Genomic DNA, 26,976 nt, shown 5'->3' on the forward strand with positions numbered 1-26,976 from the left:
TGAAGAAGATATCTGGTAATTTCTAGGGGAGATACGAAGTAGATGGGCTTGCTTTGGGGAATCGGGAAGGTATTAGGGCGTGGTATTGGAAAAGTGGGAAGGAGCTAGCGGTATTAAGTCATTTGCAGGAATTTCTTGAAGAGTAGAGTCTTTATTTCTTTTCTGAATGTTTTGTAGTCTGGCACAACGACTCCACAGGAATCATAAGTCTTCCCTTTTCAGGTTTTGCTTGAGCCTTAACAAGTAGGTCTCTCCTCCCCATTCATTTCCCCCAAAAGGCAGAATGTAGATCCAAGCATTTCTGATTGTTGAGACTAGGTAAAAAGTGCAGTCCCTGCCACAGAGAGAACCACAGGAAAAGTGCAGAGGTGGAACCACAGGAACAGCTGGGGAGGGCAGCCCATTCAATTTCCCTGGGAGGAAGGCCCTTATATGCTCCTCTTCACGTCTGATTGCTTCCAGGTTCCACCTGGGAGTGAGTGGTGTCACTCTTAACAGAGCTGCCTGTGACAGAGGGCAGAATGGACTGGGAGCTCTCAACACAGCCAGTTCCCAAGCCTGCTGTTAATATTTCTGATGAAATAACTCTCCTAAAAGTACCTCCTGGATTTTTTTTTCTTTTTTCAATTGACTCTGCACTATGAGCAGAGGGTCACTTTTGCTTGTATTTTGAAGTTAAGAGGAAAAACTTTTTAAAACTGTTAGCATTTTTCTTTTTGACGCAGCTGGGGTGGATTTCTAAGCTGTTCTTTAGCTAGGAGACAAAGGATTCGTAAATGGCAGAGGAGAGGTGGGATGTAATTTTCTGTCCACAGGAGTCTGATCAATAAACCTTTAGAGCCAGCTTGAAGCTGCCAGGAAGGCAGAATCCCATTTTGCTTATCCTATTGCATATTGTTTTTAGTGCAGATAGAAGGTCTGGACTGATGTTGTACATCAGAGGCTACTGAAAAAACTTACAGAAGTTCTGGTGGCTCCTCAAGCTGATATTTTCAATGCTTCTCTACAGAGTCTTGAGTGGTACTGGAGGACTGGAGAAGGACAGATGTGGTCCCTTTCTACAAAAGCGGAAGTAGGGAAGAGGAAAGGAACATAAGGCCCATAAGTCTATGGTAAGCAAATTAATGGAATAGTGAGGTTTCTGGAATCCAGTGGATTACAGGGCCCGAGGCAACATGGATTCACTAAAAGCAGATCTTGTCAGACAAATCTGATCAATTTCTTTGATTGGATGACCAGAGATTTGGATAGAGGGAGAGTGCTAGGTGCTAGATTTTAGCAAAGCCTCTGACAGTGTTCCACAGAGGTGTCTAATAAATCAGAGGTTCTCAACACGTGGTGCACATACCCCAGGTAGGGTTACTAGATTTTACATATGTAAAATCCAGACCCATAGACCTGCACACAGGCCTGCCCAGTTCCACCCATCCCCGCTTCATTACACCCACGCCATGTCCCAGCCTCACCCTTAGCCCCGCCCCTAACCCTCAGCCTGCTCGTATTGGTCAGGAGGGCATCCGCGCATGCATGGATGCAACGCAATGATATCATTGCAAAGTACTGGGTTTTGAAAAGCCGTCTGAACACCTGGACATGCCCTCTAAAAAGAGGACATGTCTAGAAGTCTGGTAACACTAATCCCAGGGGGTAAGCGCTGTATGTCTCCCAACTTCCTTCTGTCATTGTGTATCTCCCGCATTTTTTGCCTTCTCTCCCCAGCTTCCCTACACCCCCCCCTCCCAGACTAGCAGTGGCAGCTCATTGTGTGCTTTTAAATTCCCCATATAGCTGCTGCTAGCGTTAGTTTACTATTTCATCAGGCAGTCTTGAGCCTTTGCTAGGCCAGCCCACCTCCGACAAAAGAGGAAGTTGCCTCATCTGAGGTGGGCCGGCCTAGCAAAGTCCCCAAGACTGCCTGATGGAATTTTCGGCTCAGCAGTACCTCTCCTATTCCTAGCGGCAGCTCACTGCATGGCTTTTAACTTCCCACACAGCTGCCGCTAGTGTTAGTTTAGCTGTGAGTCCATCAGGCATCCTCAGGGCCTTTGATAGGCCAGACCGCCTATCAAAGAGGAAGTTGCATCTTTGGAGGCGGACTGGACTAGCAAAGGCCCTGAGGCTGCCTGATGGAACTGTAGCTAAACTAACACTAGCAGTAGATGTAGTGTATCTAGATTTTCAGAAAACGTTTGACAAAGCTCCTCATGAGAGGCTCTTGAGAAAATTAAAGAGTCATGGGTTAGAAATTGGTTATCAGATAGAAAATAAAGGGTAGGGTTAAATGGCCATTTTTCTCAATGGAGGAGGGTAAATAGTGGTGTGCCACAGGGCTCTGTACTGGGACCGGTGCTATTTAACTTATGTATAAGTGATCTGAAAATTGGAACAATGAGTGAGGTGATTAAATTTGCAGATGACACTAAACTGTTCAAAGTTTTAAAATGAGGCAGATTGTGAAAAATTGAAGGCAGACCTTAGGAAATTGGAAGACTGGGCATCCAAATGGCAGATTAAATTTCATGTGGATAAATTCCAAGTGATGCACATTGGGAACAATAATCCAAACCATAGTTATCAGATGCTAGAGTCCACCTCAGGGATTAGTGCCTATGAAAAAGATTTGGGAGTCATTGTAGGCAATATATGAAACCTTCCACCCAATATGCAACAGTGGCCAATAAAGCAAGCAAAATGCTAGGAATTATTTAAAAGAGATGGTTAACAAGACTAAGGGCTCCTTTTACTAAGGTGCGCTAGCGTTTGTAGTGCACGCTACATTGCCCCATGCGCTAACCCTGCGCTACGCAGAAAATGCTAACGCAAGCTCTATGGAGGCGTTAGCGTCTAGTGCACACGGCAATGTAGCACGTGCTAACCCCACACTAAAACCGCTAGTGCACCTTAGTAAAAGGAGCCCTAAGAATGTTAAAATGCCACTGTATCACTCCATGGAGTGACCTCACCTTGAGTATTATATTCATTTCTGGTTTCCCTGTCTCAAGAAAGATATAGTGGAACTAGAAAAGGTTCAAAGAAGAGCGACCAAGATAATTAATGGGATGGAACTCCCCTTGTATGAGGAAATACTAAAGAAGTTAGGGCACTTCAGCTGAGGGGAGATATGATTGAAGTCTACAAAATCCTGAGTGGAGTAGAACGGGAACAAGTGGATCGATTTTTTTTTTTTTTTTTTTTTTACTCCATCAAAGATTAAGAAGACTAGAGGACATAAGAATATAAGAACATAAGAAGTGCCATCTCCGGATCAGACCTTCGGTCCAAGTCCAGCGATCCGCACATGCGGAGGCCCTGACAGGTGTACATCTGGCATAATTTTTAGTCACCCATATCCTTCTATGCCTCTCGTAAGGAGATGTGCATCTAGTTTGCTTTTGAATCCTAGGACAGTCAATTCCGCAATAACCTCCTCCGGGAGAGCATTCCAGGTGTCAACCACTCTCTGCATGAAGCAGAACTTCCTGATATTTGTCCTGAACTTGTCCCCCCTTAGCTTCATTCCGTGTCCTCTTGTCTGTGTCAAATTGGACAATGTAAATAATTTTTTCTGCTCTATTTCTACTGAAAGAGTAGTGGATCATTGGAACAAACTCCCACTGCAGGTGATTGAGGCCAACAGCGTGTCAGATTTTAAGAGAAAATGGGATATTCACATGGGATCCCTAAGGGAGTAAATTAAGGGGGGCGGGTATTTGGAATGGGCAGACTTGGTGGGCTATAGCCCTTTTCTGCCGTCTTTTTCTATGTTTCTATTTTGTCGATTCCTTTCAGTATTTTGAAGGTCTCGATCACATCCCCTTGCAGTCTCCTTTTCTCAAGGGAGAACAATCCCAGTCTCTTAAGTCAATCTTCGTATTCCAGTTTCTCCATACCTTTTACTAGTTTTGTTGCTTGTCTCTGCACCCTCTCCAGCAGTTTTATATCCTTCTTTAGGTTGGGAGACCAATGTTGGACCAATGATGTTCCTCCTTCTAGGTCATTGATATAAATATTAAATAAGATCGGCCCAAGTACCAAGCCCTGGGGTACACCGCTAATCACTTTCTCCCAGTCAGAGAACTTCCCATTTATGCCCACTCTCTGTTTTCTGTTCTCCAGCCATTTGCCTATCCATCTTTGTATATCTCCCTCTATTCCATGGCTTTGTAGTTTCCTGAGAAGTCTTTCATGTGGAACTTTGTCGAACGCTTCCTGGAAGTCTAAGTATATTATGTCCACCGGTTCTCCACTATCAATTTGTTCATTCACGGTCTCAAAATATTGAAGGAAATTCGTTAAACATGATTTCCCTTTCCTGAAGCCATGTTGACTGGCTTTCATCAGGTTGTGTGTATCCAAGTGCCAGACTATGCTATCTTTAATCAGGACACTTGATGGAGATACAGGAAAATACATTTAAAACCAATAGGAGGATATATTTTGTCACTCAGTGAATAGTTAAGCTCTGGAACGTGTTGCCAGAGGTTGTTGTAAGAGGAGTTAATGTAGCTTAGAAAGGTTTGGATAATTTCCTGGAGGAAAAGTCCATAGTCTGTCATTGAGACAGATATGGCGGACGCTACTGCTTGTCCTGGGTTGGTAGCATGGAATATTGCTACTATTTGGGTTTTTGCCAGGTACTTCTGACCTGGATTGGCCACTGTGATGAGAGGGTACTGGGCTGGATGAACCATTGTTCTGACCTAGTAAGGCTATTCTTATGAAATTTAGCTCCCAAGAACATATCTTGTCTATAAGCAAGAAGTTTCTTTCTCCTAGTTTGTGTCTCTTTAGAAATGTCCAGAAAAATAGCTGTCTTCTACTTATAAAAGCTGAATCAAAAGATCTAAAGAAAAAGACACAGCAAAGTATCTTTATCCTATAGGATGATTTCCTACGTTTCTCTCTACATTGTACTGTAGATCCCAGATTTTCTCACTGTATAAATTTAACTCTAAGCTTCCAAAGTCATCTTATTTATCTCTGTAAATTTCTTTATTTTGAGCTGTTAGACAGTTTCAGTAATTTAACTTACAACAATCTTGATGTTTTATTCTGCTTGATTATTCTGTTTATTATTTTGCTAAGCAGTTGCTAGACTGGAGCTAATATAAAGCATATTCTGACTTGATATGCCACGAAAACTTCATCAAGCCGCTAGGACTCGAGCACAAGTTGATGGCACCTAACAATTGACTTGATATTTAGCACAGCCACAGTATCTCCTTAATCAGACAACATGGTTAATCACACCAAAGAAATTAAATGTTACCGCCATTGTATAAAAGTTAATAAATTCAGCTCATAATCATTATGTATATGCTAGTTAGAATAATTTACTGCCCATACCAAAGTTCTATAAGCATTGTAATTAAATATAAAATGCACATTAGAATTATAATGAGTAATTAGGGTGACATAACTGATCTGCATAGAAGTCTCAAAGCTTGTTAAAATGTTAAGAGAAAACCTGTTGGAGCTGATTTTGCATAGCACTTGCATAGCACTTTGCAATTCCATGTCCTGGTGGAAGTCATTTTTCTTGTCCTGAGTTTTATCCTTCATCTTAAAAACGAGGGGAAAATATCCTAGGATTGGACAGATTCCGTCGTATTTAATGCAGTTTTTGTTATACGAGACCTCTGGGAATAAGGTTTTAACTTTTTCACTGGCAATGCGGCTGCGGTAAATGCACTGAAGCCCATTCAATTCCTGTGGGCTTTGGTGCATTTACTGCATCAGCATCGCTACTGCTTTGTAAAAGGAGCCCTGACCTTTATTTTGACTGTGCGCTATCTGATTGGTCCAATTGATAATTTCAGTGGATAATATCTTGAATTCAGATGAGTCCAATAAATTGATCAGTACTGACTACCCTGTTTGAACCTCATTGACCGTACTATTATTATAAGTTGGATATTTAGTTTTTCTCATCATTCCATCTATTAAAAATCACAAGATGGTCAAAAAATTGTCTAGTTATGAGGTCTGGCAATTAAGTTTGCAAACTCATCCTAGAAAAAGTGTCCCTGATTTCATTTCCACTCTTGCCAAGTTTAACAAGAAATTTAATGTTTGTTCATTGCTCTAATTCAAGCTCCAACATTCTCGCTAGGGCGGGATTGAGGGTGGGACTGGGGCATAACAGGGCGGGCCTGAGGGGCGGGTCTAGGGGGGTCTGGATTTTCCAAACGGAAAATCTGGTAACCCTAGCATTATGGAACCTGCAGCACTGATTCCAAAAGATTGAATCCGAAATTAGAAATCCCACACTGCTTTCAGATGTAAGTTTAAAACCAGAACTGGCCAAAAGGTCTCCCACCCAGAACCAAGTAATGTGACAGTTCTTCTTAAGCTGCTGCAGGCATACAAATTTAGCTGACTCCTTCTATCAGCTTTTTTATTTAGATGACTGAGACAACCAATTCCATGGCTGGACACGAAAACAAGTGGAAGCAACACAAAACAACCCCAGAGATGGGGAAGAAATATTCAGGAAACAAGAACTACTGATATTACCAGAGACAAGACACAGCTAGGATGATTCTCAATAGGCAGAATACTTGTAGCTCTGCCTGAAAGATAAGTGTTTTCTAACTCAAAGTCATTGGTTCAAGGCTAGCTTTTGTCTAGCAGCTATTTACATAATAGAAAACAAACAGAATTTTAATGACACTGGGAAAAAAAAACACCAGACATTTCAGGAAATGTTATTGACATGTCCTATCTCTTTTAATATGAATGAACACTCCAAGTCACTGTGAGAGAAGGAAAGTGGTATGAGCAGTCCTAGGCACCATGAGAGAGGCAAAGTAACACCAAAATTGGCCATCCCACACATTGTAGTACAGGAGCAGTAGCTTAATGGATAAGGTAGTAGCCTGAGAACCAGGTTTGATAACCACCTTAACTCTTGGTGAGCCACTTTAACCCTCCATTACACAGGCAGAAAATCAATACTGCCAGGTACCCCTATAGATGTATCACAAGTGACTTTGTGGCTCTGGGAGATAAGGTAAAGCAGTCAGGTGTATAGGTGGTATTCTCGTCCATCCTCCCTGTCGAAGGTAAGGGCCAGGTCAGAGAAGCACACATCCTGGAGATGAGAGTATGGCTACATGGATGATGTCATCAAGAGCATTTTGGCTTCTTGGACCATGGGATGATTTTCCAAAGACTGCTGAGCAGGGATGGCGTGCATCTATCAAAGAAGGGAAGAAGTGTCTTCAGTGGCAGGCTGGCTAATCTACTGAAGAGGGCTTTAAACTAGAAGTGATGAGGAGGGGTGATCAAAGCCACCGGGTGAGTATAATCCCTCAGGTAAGTAAATCATTGAATACCTCTACATGGATAGGAAAAGGGGACAATGCCTGGAAAGCAGTATATACTAATGCTTGAAGTATGGGAAACAAAATTCTGGATCTAGAAGCAGTGATGGAAGAAATTGAGTTGGATATAGTGGTGATCATGGAGACATGGTTCACGGAGAACCCTGACTGGGATGTAGTTATACTGGGCTATAATCTATTCAGGAAAGACATTGTATGAAGTATTATATATTGTTATATGTTAAAGATCATATTAAAGCCACACAATTGCAGGATTTGTAGGGCAAGGAACAGGCACTGTGGATCAATTTAGAAAGAGGGAATGGTAAATATATTTACATTGGTGTGATATACAGGCCTCCTTTACAGACAGAAGAAGTGGACAGAAATGTAATAGTAGACATTCAGAATATATCTAAAAAAGGGGAAGCTTTACTAATAGGTGTCTTCTTGAACAGTATTTCTCAACCCGCAGTAGGTGTACCCTTGGGGTTACATGGGCCACTTGTTGGGGGTACGTGGCCTGGCTGCCAGCGGGGATCCTTCCCTGCTCTCCCACTGCTGAAGCCGCTACCGTGGATTCAATTTCAGTTTTCTATACCATTCTCCCAGGTGAGCTCAGAACGGTTTACCCTCCCTTTCTCCCTGCCTGCCTATGGGCCAACTGCACCACCCCTCACCCCGAAGCTGACCCTGTTACTTCACTGGAGCCAGACTGACTCCCTCCTCCCCTCCCCCCAGCAAAACAGCGTGCAGGGATGCAGGCAGTGATTCACGTGCTGCATAGCTGACCCAGAACCTTCTCTCCGACGTCAGAATTGATGTCAGAGGGAAAGCTTGTGGGCCAGCCACATGCAGTGTGTGAATTGCTACATGCGCCATCCCTGCATGGAGTTGCTGCTGGGGAGGATGGACAAGTCCAGCTCCAACGAAGTAACAAGGTCAGCTTTAGGGGTGGGGGTGATGGAGTGGGGCCAGAGACAGGCAAGCAGGGAGTGATGGAGGGAGGGATCCCCAGCAGCAGCTTCAGCAAGATGTGGGCAGTCGGGGATCCCCGGCAGTGCCTGCAACTTCTATGGATGGGTCAGCTTTTGGGAGGGGGGGTGCAGGCAGGGATTCCTGGTGTGCAACTTAATGTGGGGATAAAGCTGGAAGGCAGGGAGGGGGCATGAACTTGACACAGGAAGGGAAGGGGCATGAACATGGGACACAGAAGGGAGAGAATAGAAAGGGAGAATTGATGGGCATGAGTGTGTGAGTGAGAGATGGTGCACATGGGGACAGGAAGAAAGGAAAGTAGGGCATAGAGAGAGAAGAGTGAGGTAGAGATGCATGGGGAATAGAAGGATGAGAGGGATAAATGTTGGATATGATGGTGAAGAGGGCAGATTGAAGGGGATGCAAGAGGGAGGATTGTTGGACATAGTGATGGAGGGAGAAATGTGGCATTGTGCTGGAGAGGGGTATTAGAAGGAGAAATGGGCATGGGGCTGGTGGGTAGTGGTGAAAATGGGGACTTAATTATTGTTAAATATTGTATTGTTCCCTAAATATTGTAAATTTTTATTATGTTCATCGCGTAGAAATATGATTAAGCGATCAATCAAAAACCTTATTAAACTTGAAAAATGCTGCACATGATCCGGGGGATGAGAGAGGGAGAAATGTTGGCTGTGGCAGTAGAGGAGGGTGGGAGAGATGCATCCTGGATTTCTCAAACCCAAGAAAACAAGGCAGGGCATAACAAATCAAAAAGTAGTATGAGCAGCACAAGATGCCAAAAGAGGGACAAAGCAGCACCAACTGGTTATTACAGCCAAAATCACCATGAAAGGGTGCAGACAAGGAAATGGATTTTATCTTCTGCTTTTACTTACTTTTCTCTGGGTTTTTGTTTATAGGACTACCCCACCTCCCCACACACACACACTTTTTACAAAACTATAGTGTAGTTTTTGTTTTTAGCACTGACAGTGGCAGTAACAGCTCTGATGCTCATAGAATTCTTATGAGCACTGGAGCCATTACCAGGGAGGCCAGTGCTAAAAACTGCTCTACGGTTTTGTAAAAGGGGGAAGGGGGTTAAATATTTCAGTAGAACCAAGAGGCTGGCAAGACATCAAAATCCCACGGCATCCGAAGAGGGGCATGGAAGGCCATGATAGTTTTTCCTTTTTTAAAAATGTTTTTTTGAATCTAAGGCCACAAACTGGGCAGGCACTCTCCTTTCATCCCACACACCACATTATCAACACACAACAAATCATCTAAGAAAAAGAGTGGGTTTATTATGGCCGTGGCATTGTTCTACTTATATATTTTAAACATAGTTTACAGTATCTTGCAATTGCATACATGAGTGCAACTTACGGTATAATGCAATTACATATATGAATCCTTGTAAATATTAGAATTGATTTATAAGACTAATTCTCTACTTAAAATATATTTCTCTGACAGAAAAAAATATACTTTATAAAGAGATTTTAGTCTGGGGAAAGCCCTGCCTGTTTCATATGCTGGATAATGCTAGACTCACTAATGACCTTCCGCAGAGCAGTAAAGATCTTCCTCTTCCACCAGTTGGGCCATTAAAAACTGCCTCCTCAATATACTTCTCCTAGTACTCTTCACTATGACCAGTTGGGTCTCTAGAATAAGCTCTGTTATTGTCTACTGCAACCTATTTGTTGTCATGACTAGTCTGTTTTCAAATGATTGTGAATGTCTACTTGTAACCCGTTCTGAGCTTCTGGGAGAATGGGATAGAAATCGAAATAAATAAATAAATACTTTAACATTATAAGCAAACTGGAATTTTATTTTACAGAGCAGAATTAATTATAAAATCAAGCCAGTAGAGCAGTTACAAATTAGGATCTTTGAACAAGGGAGAATGTGCCACAAGATAAAAGACTGATTAATTTGGCTAGGTTCAAAGGTTACTCACAATGATGCAGGCCTTTGCTGGAAGAATAGTCCTTTAGTGGTAGAGAAGACTGCATGGTAGAGCTGGGCACATAGCCTGTTGATTGTCCAGCAGAGAGAGAGAGAGAGACACACACACACACACACACACGGTTCCAGCAATGATCCAAAGAGAAGAGAGAGCATGGGTGAATCTTCTTGTTTTATGGATTTTGGTGGATTGAAATCTGGTCCAATGAGGCAGGAACCAAACATTTCTGGGCAGGGTGCTTAGCCTTTCAAGTCACACAGCTCCCACTATTTTCTGTCTTACAAATTAAGACTGCATAAATACCAATGTACTACCATCATTTCATCAGGGGTTGCTGTACAACACATCCCCTGATGATGCACTACCATCACTTCTCTCATCAGGGGTTGCTGTAAAAGATCATTCCCCTCCTTAACCATTGATTCCTTTTCTTGATGTCTTCAGACCCCCACCCCCCTCATTCCATCAAAGTATGGGGTAGGCACCACTGTTTCCCTGTCATTAGCCCCTTTCCATAGAAGAGGGGGCCTGCCATAGGTCTTTTACATCATCCATGTCACTGCTACTTTTGCATGTAACAAAACATTTCACATTTGAGCAGTTAAGCTTCATTTGGTCAAAATATACTGTTGTGTGCTCTATCATGCTAGAAACCTCTACAGAATGCAATATGACCTCCTATCTCCTCTAAATTGGGGTGGGTAGGAGAAAGCAGTTGGAGAAGCAGGCAAAATGGAGATAATGCACTTGCAAACTCACCTCTTCATGCTCCTAGTCTCCATCCTTGACACCACCTCTTAGATTTCCCCTCATTCCAAACTAGGCTACCCCTCCCCCTCTATACCCTCAGCTACCTCCCATTTTCCTATTCTTGTTTTAACCTGCTTAGACCTACCTATGACGCAGTCCCTTCTTTCCTACCTGCCTCCCTTCCCCCTCCCCTACTGCTCAAAAATCCTTTCTCCAGCTAAGTGCCAGGCTTGTGTTTCTGACTTTCCTATGCAGCAAGGTCAGTTTCTAAACTTTAGGTGAACAACCCCAACCAGGTTGATGTTGCCAGTCAAGAGCACCTTCTCAGAAAGATGAAGACATTGAGAGCCTGAGAGATGATCCTGGATTTTTAGCTTCTGATCTACCTTCAAGTCCAGCACCAACAGCAGTTCTAACAGCACCCAAAGATCCTGGGAAAAGAAGCTGAAATACAGGGATGTGTGGAGGCACTTTAGTGCTATGGAAGAATTTTGGTTTGCATAATTCCTTCTCTGAAGGAAGTTCATCAACAGAGGAAGATAATAAACCATTTTTCAGATAGCACCTCGCTCTAGAATGTCTGACATGAAAACTAAGCATGCAATGCTGCTGTTTCTCCCATGGACTTGAAGGGCAGATGAAACAAAATGAATATTTTATTGACACGTCATTTCATTTCCAATTGCACATCCCTATCAAAAAGCAGAAAGATAGGATTTGTTAATCTTTAAAAGAAGCAAAGAAATCTCTCTCTACAATGTACATAAAAGATCATTTAAAACAAGTGAACAACAAATGAATATTATTTTAGTGTTTTTCAGCTTTCCTTTTCACTGTATGATTCAGATAATGCCATCTTTAAAATATGTGGAAATTCTTATTATCCATTATAAAAGAACTACAGAAGCAATTATTTTTAATTGTCAAGAAACTGAATGGACAAGGTTTTACTTTATATTATCCCCCTGCAGGTGTACTTTCATTTGCTTTTGTTTTCCATTTTCTGTATGCTGTGGATCTTTAATTATTTTCTTTCATCTGGTATACTGTGCTGCTGAAATTTTAAAACCCTGAATAGGAAAATCTTTTTTTTTTTTTTTTAATTGGAAGCAGAGTTACTATAGTTTTGGTCTGTATCATCCATCTAAACTTAAAAATATACCCGACTCCTCAACTATGGCTCTGCTAGAATAAAATCATAACTGAGATTAAATTGTCCAATTTTCCACATCCATCATCATTTTGTGTAAGTACAAAACTTTTTTTTTCTTTAACATTCTTATAATTCTAAAAAATTCAGATCATTGATGATAGTAGGAATAGGAAAGGGAGGTTTGCTTTAGTCTCACTATTAGGGACATTTTCAAAAAATGAAGCATGTCCAAAAACCTTCATAAAAGTGGTTTGAATGTCCAGGAAAGTTGGAAATATCTAAGTCATATAATCAAAGGTTTTTTAAAAAAACATCCAGGAGCACTAGACACCTAGCAGGAAACATCCAAGATATGGGCATTCCGGAGGTGTTGTGTTTTTAGCATCTGGATGTCTAAGAGTGATAAGGCTAGGACGATTTGGTTTGGGCATCTCCAAAGATGCCTATAGTTAGACCTGTTTTAAAAGTGCATAAGGTGAGTCCCAGACTGTCTTTGACTCACTAGCAATCTGGTTGTATTGGAGAGCTAGAGCCAAGCATTTGTCTGAATAATTGTAGAGTCACTGAGTGCTAGATTGTCCCAACCTTTACCTGACACCTCTTTCCCACTCCTACCTGACACTATCTCCCCACTGACCTATCCCTCTTACATTACATTAGTGATTTCTATTCCGCCAATACCTTGCGGTTCAAGGGGGATTACATAAAAGTTTACAAGAATAGCATAAGAGATGTCATAAGAGTTACATAAGAATTACCAAAGAGTTGTTGAGATCTTAAGGTGATAAGTGTTGAGTAAATGGAGGCATTTTAGCATTAATTGGGTAGATAGAAGCATTTTAGAGTATATTATGGGTGTAGAGTGGGTAGGTGGGGTTTAGGTAGGAGCTGGTTGTATTAGATAGGTTTTATGTATTTTTTCAAGAGTAGGGTTTCAGTATCTTTCTTTAAGGTTTTGTAATCTGTGGTCGATGACAACAGAATGGTGATTTGTTTGTCCAGTTTAGCAGCTTTGGTGGCTATTAGGTTGTCATATAGTTTTTTTCATTTGACATTTTTGGATGGTGGGTATGTGAAAAGTGAGTGGATTCTCCTGTGCCTGGATGAGGAGGATTGAGTTAGTCGGTTATTCCAGTAGGTTGGGCTTTCTCTGTTAATAGCTTTGAATAGTAGGCAGTAGAATTTGAAGTGTACTCTTGCTTGTATTGGGAGCCAGTGAGAGTCATGATATGTGATGTGGTCATATTTTTTCAATGAGTAGATGAGTCTTAGGGCTGTATTTTGTATAGTTTGTAATTGTTTTATCATGGTCGTTGTACATGGGAAGTATAGTATGTTGCAGTAGTCTATTAGTCCAAGGATAAGGGATTGTACCAAAAGTAGGAATTGATTCCTGTCGAAGAATTTTCGGATTTGTCTTAGATTTCTCATGGTCACGAATGATGCTTTTATTACTTTGTGGTTGCATGGTACAGCCTGTCAATTAGTACTCCCAGAAGTTTTAGTGTGAGTTGAATAGGATATGAGATCGAGTTTATTACTAGATTTGTTAAGGTAGGAGTTTTATTGTTTTCTAGGAGGATGAAGTTTGTTTTGTCAGGGTTAAGTTTTAATTTGTGCTCTGTCATCCATGTTGTACTGTTTCAAGTGTTCTGTGTATGTGCTTGTCATGGTGGGTTCTGGGTGGTCGAAGGGGCGGAGAATGGTGATGTCATCTGCATAGCTCTATGAGGTTATGCCATGTTTGTCTAGGTAGAAGCTGAGGGAGGCTATGTATATATTGAATAGTGTGGGTGATAGGGGTGATCCCTGAGGAACTCCGCAGGGGTTGAACCAGGGTTCTAATTTTTCTTGCTTTGTTTTAACCCTGTAGGTTCTAGATTGAAGGAAGCCTTTGAACCATGAAAGTACCTTGTCTGAACTTCCAATGGAGTCTAAAGTTTGTATGAGAATGTCGTGATCAACCAGGTCGAAGGCTGCAGAAAGGTCTAATTGTATGAGCAGGATTTTCTTGCCTGTACTGAGGTATTGTCTGTTAGTGTCCATTAGTGTTCCTAGTAGGGTCTCCGTGCTGTGGTTGGCTCTGGAGCCATACTGTGTGGGGTGGAGTAAGTTGTGTTTGTCTAGGTATGAGGTTAAGGTTTTGGCTATGAGGCCTTCCATCAGCTTGATGTACAGTGGGATTGACGCTATGGGTATGTAGTTGGATGGTTGGTCCGTTGTTCCTTTGGGATCTTTTAATATCGGAGTTATGATAATTTCGCTGAGTTCTTGTGGGAAATGACCCTCTGATAGTAAAGATTGTATCCATTGTAGAAGCAGGGAACGGAATAATGTACTTGAGGTTTTCAGTAGATATGGGGGGCAATGGTTGAGGTCATAGGCTGCATGGCTGTATTTATTGTTGAAGTCTGACCATTGTATGGGTGAGAAATGGGACCAAGTTCTATCTGCTGCGACTGGTTCTTTTTCTGTGGGGGGAAATGAGGTCTCAATGTGTGAGGGGGTTCCGTTGAACGTGGCTCTGATGTTTGCGATCTTGTTTTTGAAGTATGTGGCTAAGAGGGTGGCTGAAGGAGGGGTGGAGTTGCTGTTGGCTATGTAGGGTGTGGTGTCTGTGAGAACTTTTAGTAGCTGGAATAGCTTTTTTGTGTCTTGGGGTCCTTTTCCTATTTGTTTTGAGTAGTATGTCTTTCTTTTTTCTTTCAGTCCTTGTTTATATTTTTGGTTTGTTGCTATCCTCTTCCCCACTCCTACCTGATACCTGTCTCAATACCTTTCTACCTCCCTTCCATTTCCACCTACTCACTCATTCATCCACCCACCTTGCTCTCTACAGCTGTGCTGCCTCTGTCCCATGTGCCAGTAGCTGCAAAGTAAGTATTGATTGTCTTACCTGTGTCTGTCTGCTACATCTGGGCTGACTGATTGAGGACTGCTTTGGCTGGCTGTGTCTGGAATAGTGATTTGACTAGGGGGCATCTGTTTAGGGAGCAGAGCACAGCCTTTGGTAGGTGGTAGTAGTAAGCGGGGATAGTGGCCTGCACCTGTGGTGGTGGGTCATAAATAGAATTAATGCACTGGTGCTGATTGAAGTTCTGGTTCAGGAGGAAGAGAGAGATCAAGGAGGGTCCCAGAGGAGATATCTCCGCATGAGAGTCTTTGGAGCTCTCTTCTCCTTTCTAGACCTCACAGACCAGCAATGCCTAGTTAGAAACCATTTTGGCAGGGCAGCTATACAGGATCTCTGTCAGCAGCTGAAATCCTTCCTGCAAATTGCAGATGCAGGAATAACCCCATATCCATCCACCTCAAGGTCACTGCTTCCCTCGCATTCCTAGTCTGTCCTAGCAGCCAATGCAGGATTCGCCCAGCCCACCATCTCAAACTGCCTCACTCAGTTCCTACAAGCCTTTCTCACCCACACCCATGACTTCATAACTTACCCCCACCACCCCACAAGCCATATAGAGTAGCATGGGCAAGCTTTTCAGCATAGTTTGCTTCCCCTCAGTCATAGGCATCATAGTCCCCATGAGACCATCTAAAGAAACAGAAAAGGGTCAGGGCATTATCGGTGGTTAAACTGCAATTTGACGTTTTTTGTAGATTTGCTATAGTTGTCCTTTATCTTTATCTTTATTTTCCATTTTTTTCACCCACACATCCAGGGGGGGTGGGAGCGGGAGGGGGTATATCTTTTTTTTTGTATTATTCCTGATGGTAATGATGGATGGGGAGGGAATTTTTATCTTTTGTATAGATACTGATTGATTATAAGTGCTTGGTTGATTATCATTATTTGTATATAAATTGTATTGCACTTTTTGTTGGCATTAAAAACTAAATAAAGTTTTAAAAAAATTACTGATTTTAACATCCTTACGTGTGAAGTACTAATAATACTACAATATACAAATCTTACCCTTATTAACTTTTTGGTTTCAACTTATTCGTTTTTTGATTGCTAGAGTGATTTGCTCGAACCGCCGGCATGCCTTTCAAAAATGGCTGTAGCGTGTGTTTGAATGCTGATTAAAAGGACAAACCCTGATGTCACTCATCATCTGATTGGAGGAAGTCAGCCCAATAAGAATGGATATTTTTTTTGATATATGGAACCTGACCCAGATAGAATTGATCAAGCAGAAGCTGCCAGCCATTCAGCAGTTTCATTTAAGTCAAAGGGAATCACAATATTAAGCTCAAAGATCCAGCGGAGCTCGTTCAAATTAAAAATTTTCTCATAATTACCAACCTCCCAACCCACATCTACAGAATCAGTCACCCACCATTTTAAATCCTGCAAATTGATTTAATAATGTCTCAAGAGTGGGGCAGGGTCATTCAGTGTTTTTATCCAAGATTTATACATGTTTAATCTCACTAGTTGTTCTCCCTATGTATAGCTTATTACAAGGACACTGGATGTTATAAATCACCAGAGCTGAATGTGCCTGAAATGTTTTGCATGTGCCTGAAATGTTTTACCAGTATTCTGACCTTCTCATTGGGCCCCAGTTAATGTGAAAGGGCACCATTGGCAGGGCCCACAACTTGTGTGACTGCCAGTATGTTGCTTATATTATGTGTTTGAAAACATGTGTTGACCAATTTCCCTATATTCTTAGCCCGGCAGTAAGACATCAAAGGTTCTTGTATAATATCTTTTCATGCTAGCAGGGCCACATGCCAGTGAGATAATACTATGTTATTGATTTTGGAAGAGAGAGGGGTAAATTTCTGTACAAATGTCACTCTTTCATCTGTTCTATTATCTTGTTTATATTCTAACAAGAGATCACACTGAGCATATTTAGCTTTCAAGTAGGCAGACTGTAAAACCTGCTTGGGATATTCCCGTGAATAAAATCTTTGTTTCATCAATTTTGACTGCTGACGAAATTCATCAAAGAATGGCAAATTCTTCACAGTCTTAAAAATTGGCTTATAGGGAGGCTCCTTTTTAATCTGCTAAATATTTAATCTCAAGAAAATACAGCATGCGATCATCCATTATGAGGTGGCAAGAAGCAACGGTGTCCACCACCTTTTAAATATCTGTAATTGAGGACATGCTGGTGCAAATTTCTTATAAGCTAGTTATTTTTTTATATGGTATAATCCATGCATAAATTGGTCCCAAATTTGACCTTGACAGAGCAGGATTATTAAAGAGCATATCTGATCTAAAAAAAAAAAAAATAAAATCAGAAAACAAACTTTAAAAAAAAGAGTATTTACATCAGATATCATGCTGTCAAAGGGCTTCATTGTTTGGCTTAAGTCAGAAAAAAAAAATGCACCATGTCTGAGCAGAGAATTAAAAAATAACCCCCACTTTTACAAAAGCACAGAAGTTTTTAGTCCTGGCTGGCACACTGAATGCTCTGCGCTGTTCTGGCAGTCATAGAGTTCCTATGAGCGTCAGAGTTGCGGAGAGCATTCAGTGCGCCAGCTGACGCTAAAAACCTCTTCCGCATTTTTGTAAAAGGGGAAGGGGCGTAAAAGTTTACTTCTAGTGTTTTACTGTAGATATGTTTGTTTGTTTGTTTTTACTTAAGATAACTTCTTTTCCTTTTAGTTGCTCCAACAATACTGGAAATGAAACCCACTGGAGTAATCCTCGGACGCACAGGAATAATACGGTGTGAAATTGCATCAGTTCCTCCACCAAGCTTTGAGTGGTACAAAGGAGATAAGAAGTGAGTTGTCTGAATATAATTATAATAAAAGCAATCTTTAGAGTTCTATTATGTGTAAGATAAGGGGGCCTTGCATGGAAACATGTTACAATTTGTGTTTGCATGCAGTAAAACTTCAATGTGCATTCTAAAACACCACTTGAAAGGCAATTCCCTAAATATTTGTGTAGTCACACAGGTCCAGATTCTTAAAATGGTGCCTTTATTGTGGACACCTATTGACGCCTAATTAAGTTGAGGCGCCCTCTACTGCTTAATGACACCTACCTGAAAAATAGGCTGAGTTATGGGCGGAGAATAGGTGTTGTTGACTTAGGCATCACTAGGTGGCTGAGTTAGGTGCCAGTAAATTAGGACTGGTAAAACCTGACTTAGCCCTCTTAAGAAAGGCGCGCTAAGCGTTTTAGCGCAGATTTAGCGCACGCTAAATCAGCACGTGTTCTAACTGCTAATGCATCCATAGGCTAACATGCACACGTTAGCATTTAACGTGTGTTTAGTGAGCGCTAATCTTTAGCGCGCACTAAAAAGCTTAGTGCACGCTTGTAAAAGAGGGAGTTAATGTACCATTGCCTATCTCTATGGCACCTAGCAACACCAAAGTCTGCTTAGGTGCTGCTAGGCATGATTCTATAATCATGGTTAATTGACAGCCACATGGAGTGACACCTACAATGTAGGCACACTTAAGCCCTCTTTTTCAAAGGCGCGCTAAGCAATTCAGTGTGGATTTAGCGCGTGCTAAATCAAGACGTGCACTAACTGCTAACGTGTCCATAGGTTTAACATGCACGTGTTAGCGTATAGCGCGTGTTTCGTGCACGCTAATATTTAGTGCGTGATAAAAACTTAGCGCACCTTTATAAAAGAGTGGGTTAGGCACCATTTATAGAATCTGACTCGTAGTGTCTCCATTGCTGCCCACACATGTTATCAACATGCATGCTAATTAGTGTTGCATGACCTGGATCATAAAATCCCCCCTCCCCCTGCTAACTCAATCAAAGCATTAGTACAGGGGATTGCATCCCTCAAGCCTATATAAGCATCTTACTGTACTCCTTCCCCTGTTGAAAACACTGACTCATATTCAGTCCTGAATTCTCCAAAACTAAGACTAACTCCCCAAAAACCAATATGATCTCCTCAAACATCAAGATCGTCAACAGTTAAAGTGGCCTATCTGATGCAAATCACAAACCCACTTTTCAATGCCAATCATGAAGACAAAGGCCCATTCCCATATCTCCCTCTCCCGCCCCTCCAGAATGAATCCTTATTTTGGTGAATTTCAGTCTTCAACAGGAGAAATGTGAGAGCCCTCCAGCCTGCATGACTGCACTGTGATGAACAAAGGTGCCAAGTTGCTCAACCACGATAAGGGTAAAGCATCACTAGGTGATTTAAATTCTCAGGGCACAGTGTTGCTAGCAGGAGGGGATGCCATGTCACTTCTACTAGTGAAGATCAAGATCCTCTGGAAAGCTAGGGTTTATTCTACAGGAATGGAATGGGGTAGGAGGGGAACAGCAATTGAACCGGGGAGTAGGAGTGTTGGGGATCTTTTATTGGGGGGGTTAACACCTTGAATGGAGAGGTTGTGTATATCAGCAACTTAGCAGTGAGGATTAGAATCGGTATTGAAGGGAGTAAGCAAGTTTGATGGGAGGAAGTTGAGGGGAAGAAATTGCTTGAGCTATCCGGCCTTTTAATTTTATAAAGGTTAATGTTGAGGGCTAAAAATTACAGAATGCTTTCTAAAATGCTAATACTTAGTTGAAATTAGAGGTTCTTAACTCAGACCTCAGGATCCCCACAATGAACATGCAAGAGATAGATCTACATCCAAAGGAGGCGGGGCATGCAAATTTATTTCATGCATATTCATTGCGGATATCTTGAAAAACAGACCGTCATGGCATGTCTCAAGGACTGGGTTGGGAACCCCTGATTAAAGGTAAGTATTACATTTTGTGCCTTACTGAATGCACAGTAAACCAGTGATGGGCATTCGCTTACAACAATATGGGAAATGTCAATGGATTTTTTTGGATTCGTTATAGTTGTCCTGATGGAAAATGTTGGATGGGAGAGGGAGTTTTATTTTTGTATTGATATTGATTGATTATAAATGCTTATTTGATTATTATTATTTGTATGTATATTGTATTGCACTATATGTTGGCTTTGAAAACTAAATAAAGATTTTTTTTTTAAAAAAGGAAATGTCAACCGTACATCCTATGTTGTTGCATGTGGCTATCAAATAAAAATGAAAATCCATGTTTTATTGTTTGACTATAATGGCCCCCTTTTACTAAACTGCGCTAGCAATTTTTAGTTCACGGAGCCGCGCTGAATGCATCGCGCTGCTCCCGAATCTCATAGAGTTCCAATGAGGGTCGGGAGTAGCGTGCAACATTCAGTGTGGCTCCCGGTGCTAAAAACCACTAGCGCAGTTTAATAAAAAGGGGGGGGGGGATTGTGCTTTCAAGAATGTGCTTACTGTTTGCGAAGAGAGCACCCATTGCATATTCACAAACTACTATGCATGCATGAACCACTTTGCGCATCCGTATAGTTCATATGCTTTCCGAAAGAGTGCACACTCTTTTCAAAAGAGAGTATACTCGACAACTTTGCTCCTGTGGTGAAAAGAAATGACCAAATAAAATGAATATTAATGAAAACGATATGGGAAACAACACGAAACAATTTTTTTCTGGCTGTCAGTCTCTAAATTGAAGAGGGAGGAGAATAAGCCCTATACAAATTCCTCATCTGCATCCAAAATGCTGTCAAAAAACTAATTACTGGTCAGCAGAAATATTACCAAATTGCTCCTCTACTAAATCTGCTCATTGGCTTCTCAGCTCCCACTGCATCACTTAGAAAATTCTATTGTTTTCAAAATTCACAGTGCACCATTTTTTGGCTGCAGCATGCATTCATTAGTGCTTGCTGCAGTTTTGTGAAAGGGCCACATAATGTTTTCAATACAAAATCTTATTGATGAAGAGAGAGTATAACCTCTTATCTTCCAAATATGGCCTGCTTAAATATGTAGCTACGACCCCTTTTTTACAAAACCGCGTAAGAGAATTTTTAGCGCTGGCTAGCATGCTGAATGCGCAGCGCTGATCTACCTGTACTCTCAACGCCACTGAATGTCCGTGTCAAACTAAACTGTCCACTGAAACTTCCTGACCCAACCTCTTGTAATGTAATCCAACCTTGAACTGGATAGGTAAAGGCAGAAAAGAAAACCTGATTAACATAAAAATAGCATAACATATCCATAAGCACCACTCAAATTGCTTGTTCTGAGTAGCATTTTGTATCTACAACTAAATTTGCATTCTAAAAAAAAAAAAGTGCCTGAAAAGGATATGCAAGTGATTTTATGATTAAATAAATAAGGCCACAATCACATTATTATGATTAAATGGAATGATTGCCCAGGAAACAGACTGCATTTATGAAAGCTTCCTTCACCATAGAAACATCCCGGAACGATAAAACTTTGCATTCCAGCTCTTTGAAGTTTCAGTACCTGGAGATGGCAAGACCTTATCTTCTGCAGTCAGAGACTGAAGGCCAGTGGTTGGTGAGCATAGGACTTTATATGTTGTTAGAGCTCAAACATCAGAAGCCCATGATCACAGGCTTTTCAAAATAACACTTACAGAAGATGTTGTTTTACCCTCTTGGCCTCTGATGATAAGAAGATGTCTTACTGTGTGCCACAGTTCTCAGATCAATGGCAAGTAGAGATTTGTTCACGGTGCAATGTGGATGGCTACCGGAAAATTAATTATCTGATAATATTTGGTAATCACTGAAAAGGCGTGAGCTAAATCCAAATCCCTAAATCATAAATGAAGCAGTGCTGAGGCCATTAATCTTGAGCATAATGCAATTTCCTGTTAATGCTAAGAAGATAAAGTCTATATCTCATATAATCAAATTGAGAATCAAAATGATTGAATGTATTCCATAGCTTTAATGCTTTCAACCTGAACATAAGTAGCCTATGGTGCAGTCTTTGAGACATCTGATTATTCTTTTGCTAATTTCAAGTGTAAACTTTCAAATATATAGTAACATAATAATTATCAGCAGATAAGAGGAGGGATTTGGGATTTAGCTCATGCTTTTCCACAAGTATGCTCAAGGTGATTACAGTACTTCCAAGTGCTGTCTTATTTTGGTCACACTGTCAGGAGAAAAAGATCATTGGAAAAGGACATTATGTTTGGGAAAATTGAAGGAACCAGGCGAAGAGGGTTACCTGCAATCAGATAGCTGGACATGTTGAAAACAACCATGGGGGTCATAAGACTCTGGAGGACCTGACTGGACCAGCACAAAACTGATCTCTTTTTAGATCTGCAGTTCATCAAGTCACCTAACTAATTATATATATACTAGTCTTTAAGCCCGTTACATTAACGGGTGCTAGAATATATGTATGTCTGTCTTTCTTTCTTTCTGTCTCACTCCCTGCCCTTGTGTCTTTCTTCTTTTCTTTCTGTCTCCCTCCCTCCTATTATTTGTATTTCTTTCTATTTGTCTCTCTTTCTGCCCCCTATGCAGCATTTATCTCCCCTTGTCTACTTTCCTGTACAGTAGCAATATCAGCATTCCATAGAAACATAGAAACATAGAAAGATGACGGCAGATAAGGGCCATAGCCCATCAAGTCTGCCCACACTATTTACCCACCCTCTTAAATCTACTGACCCCCTAAAGAATAATTGTAATTATACTGTCACTCTACTGACCCACTCATTCAGTCCTAGTGACCCTATCCCTTGTAATTATACTGTCACTCTACTGACCCGCTCATTCAGTCCTAGTGACCCTATCCCTTGGCATGACCTCGTAGGGATCCCACATAGGTATCCCATTTGTTCTTGAAGTCTGAGATGCTGCGTGCCTCGACCACCTGCACTGGAAGCTCGTTCCAATGCTCAATCACTCTCTCCGTGAAGAAGTATTTCCTGGTGTCTCCACGAAACTTCCCTCCCCTGAGCTTGAGCGGATGTCCTCTTGTGGTCGAGGGTCCCCTGAGAAGAAAGATATCATCTTCCACCTCTACCCGTCCCGTGATGTACTTAAATGTCTCAATCATGTCTCCCCTCTCCCTACGCTCCTCGAGAGTGTAGAGCTGCAATTTGCTCAGTCTTTCTTCGTACGGGAGACCCTTTAGCCCCGAGACCATCCTGGTGGCCATTCGCTGAACCGATTCAACTCTGAGCACATCCTTACGGTAATGTGGCCTCCAGAATTGAACACAGTATTCCAGATGCGGTCTCACCATGGCTCTGTACAGTGGCATCATGACTTCAGGTTTCCTGTTGACGAAGCTTCTCTTGATACAGCCTATCATTTGCCGTGCTTTAGATGAAGCCTTCTCCACTTGAGTGGCTGCTTTCATGTCAGCACTGATGATTACTCCTAAGTCTCGTTCTGCCGTAGTCCTTGCTAAAGTTTCTCCATTCAGGGTGTAAGTTCTGCAAGGATTTCCATTTCCGAGATGCATGACCTTACATTTCTTGGCGTTGAAGCCCAGCTGCCAGATCAAGGACCAACTTTCTAAAGTACGCAGGTCTTGCTCCATAGCATCCTGAAGATTATAGCCGTTTACTACATTGCATAGTTTGGCGTCATCAGCGAATAAGGTTACCTTGCCTTGGAGCCCTTGAGTCAGATCCCTAATGAATATGTTGAAGAGGAGTGGGCCCAGGACCGAACCCTGTGGTACTCCGCTGGTCACCTCTGACATTTTAGAAAGGGTACCGTTGACCACCACCCTCTGAAGTCTGCCACTAAGCCAATCTTTAACCCATGCAGTTAGAGTCTGTCCTAATCCCATAGAATTCATCTTGTTCAGCAGCCTGCGGTGTGGGACGCTGTCAAACGCTTTGCTGAAGTCCAGGTACACGACGTCCAAGGACTCTCCTGAGTCTAGTCTTCTTGTTACCCAGTCAAAGAAGCTTATTAGATTGGACTGGCATGACCTACCCTTGGTGAATCCATGTTGGCTGGGATCCCGGAGATTTCCCTCGTTCAGGATCGTATCTAATTTATACTTAATTAGTGTTTCCATGAGTTTGCACACTATTGAGGTGAGGCTTACCGGTCTATAGTTCGCAGCCTCAGCCTTGCAACCCTTTTTATGTAGAGGAACGACATTGGCTGTTTTCCAGTCCAACGGAACTTTCCCCGTACTTAATGAGAGATTGAAGAGCACCGCCAACGGTTCTGCCAGGACATCTCTCAATTCTCTGAGCACTCTTGGGTGTAAATTGTCCGGTCCCATGGCCTTGTTTACCTTTAGCCTTGCCAGTTCGTTGTAGACGTCCCCAGGAGTGAACTCAACGTTCTGAAACGGGTCATCTACGTCTTGTATTATCATCAACTGTGGTCCGTGTCCCGGTGCTTCGCAGGTGAAGACTGAGCAGAAATATTCATTTAGTAGTTCTGCTTTTTCTGAATCCGCCACCGCGTAGTTTCCGTCCGGTTGTCTAAGGCGTACTATACCGTCTGTGTTCCTTTTCCTATCGCTGATATACCTAAAGAAGGCTTTGTCCCCTTTTTTAATGTTTTTTGCCAGAGTTTCCTCCACTCGACGTTTGGCCTCCCTAACTGCTGTTTTGACCGCTGCCGATCTGGTTTTATATTCTACTTTAGTTTCTCTTCTCTGGGTGCGTTTGTAGGAAAGAAATGCTTTTTTCTTCTCCTTAATGAGGAGTGAGATCTCTTCAGTGAACCATTGGGGTTTGTTGTTTCTTTGCCGTTTATCTTCTGATTTTATGTAGCGATTAGTTGCTTCGTGTATGGATGATTTCAGGTACGACCACATAGTTTCCACATTGCCGGTCTCTTCTTGGTCCTGTAGCGTCTGATGAACATGATCTCCCATACGTGCGAAGTCGGCGCCCCGAAAGTTGAGCACCTTTGTTTTTGTGATTGATTTAGGGGATCCTTTCCCAATGTTGAACCATACCATGTTATGGTCGCTGGAGGCTAGCGTATCTCCCACCGAGACCTCTGAGATGCTTTCCCCGTTTGTGAGCACCAGGTCCAGGATCGTCTGGGCCCTAGTGGGCTCCGTTACCATCTGTCTGAGATGTACTCCTTTTATGGAGTTCAGAAGCCTCCTGCTGCTGCTGGTTGCTGCTGAAAATGTGTTCCAGTCTGCGTCAGGCATATTGAAGTCCCCTAGCAGCACAGTGTCACCCCGTAGAGTTATATTCTCTATGTCTTCAATTAATTCTGCGTCCATGTTTTCCGGTTGTCTTGGAGGTCTGTATACCACACCAAGATACAGGCATTTTTTACTACCTCGTGCCAGGTTAACCCAGAGGGACTCCCCGGTATACTTAACATCAGTGATCCTGGTAGTTTTGATGTCTTCCTTAATGTATAGTGCTACCCCTCCACCTAACCTGCCCTCTCTGTCCTGACGAAGTAGATTGTACCCCGGTATAGCCATATCCCACCCATGTGCGTCAGTGAACCAAGTCTCGGATATTGCCACCACGTCCAGGTTGGCATCCCTTATTTCAGTTTCTAGTTCTAGAATTTTATTGCCTAAACTGTGTGCATTAACATACATGGCCCTCCACACTTTGTGTTTGCTGAGTCCCTGTAAGGCTATTCCTGACCGAGTCTGTGTGGCTCCAAGAGAACTGTTTGCATATTGGGTCCTTACCTCGGAATCTGAGTGTTGACTCGTCCCATCAGGATAGTTCCTTTCCACCCCAGTATATGAGTAGGTCCCTCCTCCTCCATTTCCTTGTGCATCAGCATTTCCCCCCTCCCTACTTCCCTATGCAGCATTTTCCTCCCTCGGGTGCTAGAATATATGTGTGTGTCTGTCTTTATTTCTTTTTCTCTCTGTCTCCTTAGCCCAGGGGTGTCCAATGTCGGTCCTCGAGGGCCGCAATCCAGTCGGGTTTTCAGGATTTCCCCAATGAATATGCATTGAAAGCAGTGCATGCACATAGATCTCATGCATATTTATTGCGGAAATCCTGAAAACCCGACTGGATTGCAGCCCTCGAGGACCGACATTGGACACCCCTGCAGCCACTTTTTCCTGTCCATTCTCCCTTCTTTTTACCTCCCCTGTGTCCACCACCACCCCTTCACTGCTCCCCTTATCCAGCAGCAGCCCTTCTCCCTTTGTTTTACCTCCCCCTGTCCATCAGTACCTCTTCCTGCTCCCCCTGTCCAACAATAGGCATCCCTTCCTTTTTCCCCCCCCTGTCCATCATCACCTCTTCCTGCTCCCTCTGTCCAGCAGTAGGTCTCCCTTCATTTTTTCCCCCTGTCCATCAGCACCTCTTCCTGCTCCCCCTGTCCAGCATTAGGCCTCCCTTCATTTCCCCCCCCCCTGTCCATCAGCACCTCTTCCTGCTCCCCCTGTCCAACAATAGGCCTCCCTTCCTTTTTCCCCCCTGTCCATCATGACCTCTTCCTGCTCCCATTCAAGCAGCCTGTGCAGCAGTCTTCACACGCTGCTTCGGGTTCTTCTACTGCCCTGATTTACTCTGGCACGTCCCTGATGACATCATCAGAGACGCGGCAGAGCAAATCAGGGCAGTAGAAGTGCCTGAAGCAGCGTGTGAAGACTGCTGCTTAAATCGCCGGGTAGGTAGTCAGGTCAGCGGCAAGGGAAGGGTGGTGAGCGGCAAAGGACTCCTCTGTTCTGATGCGGAGGGCGGCTCGGCTCCATTTCTTGATTCGTTCTGGAGTGGAGAGGAGGGGGGGGCAAATGCGCTGTGTTGGGGGGAAGGGTAGGCAGACGCGGGGACCGGTGCCTGAGCTGCAGGAGAGGGAGCGGGTTGTACGTTGCGGGGGAGGTCCCGACTTCCCGAGCTACAGCTTCTTCGTCGTTGAAAGTCGCCGCCGCCGCAGCTCCTGTCTAGCAGTTGTGTAATTTTTTATTTTATTTGAAAGCCGTTGCCGGGGCCACGCATGCGCAGTCGTATTTTCGCGACAGATCAGGGAACACGTTTTTTTAAGTGCGCATGCGCGGCCTACCATTTTATTATATTAGATATAGCCTTACTA

General features: G+C 42.6%; 1 protein-coding gene across 3 annotated transcripts in view; it reads left to right on the top strand.

The window, feature by feature from the left end:
* NEGR1 (neuronal growth regulator 1) overlaps nt 1-26,976 on the top strand; it is a 658,067-nt gene that overhangs the window by 515,179 nt on the left and 115,912 nt on the right. For all 3 annotated transcript variants that reach the window (XR_004536553.1, XM_033915302.1, XM_033915301.1), the window contains exon 5: nt 17,772-17,892. Coding sequence is in view for 2 of the 3 variants with exons in the window: in XM_033915302.1 (XP_033771193.1) it covers nt 17,772-17,892 (121 nt within the window). In the remaining variant the exon portion in view is untranslated. The remainder of the gene's footprint in view (nt 1-17,771; nt 17,893-26,976) is intronic.

This window comes from Geotrypetes seraphini, chromosome 12, assembly GCF_902459505.1.
Source record: "Geotrypetes seraphini chromosome 12, aGeoSer1.1, whole genome shotgun sequence".
Classification (NCBI taxonomy): domain Eukaryota; kingdom Metazoa; phylum Chordata; class Amphibia; order Gymnophiona; family Dermophiidae; genus Geotrypetes; species Geotrypetes seraphini.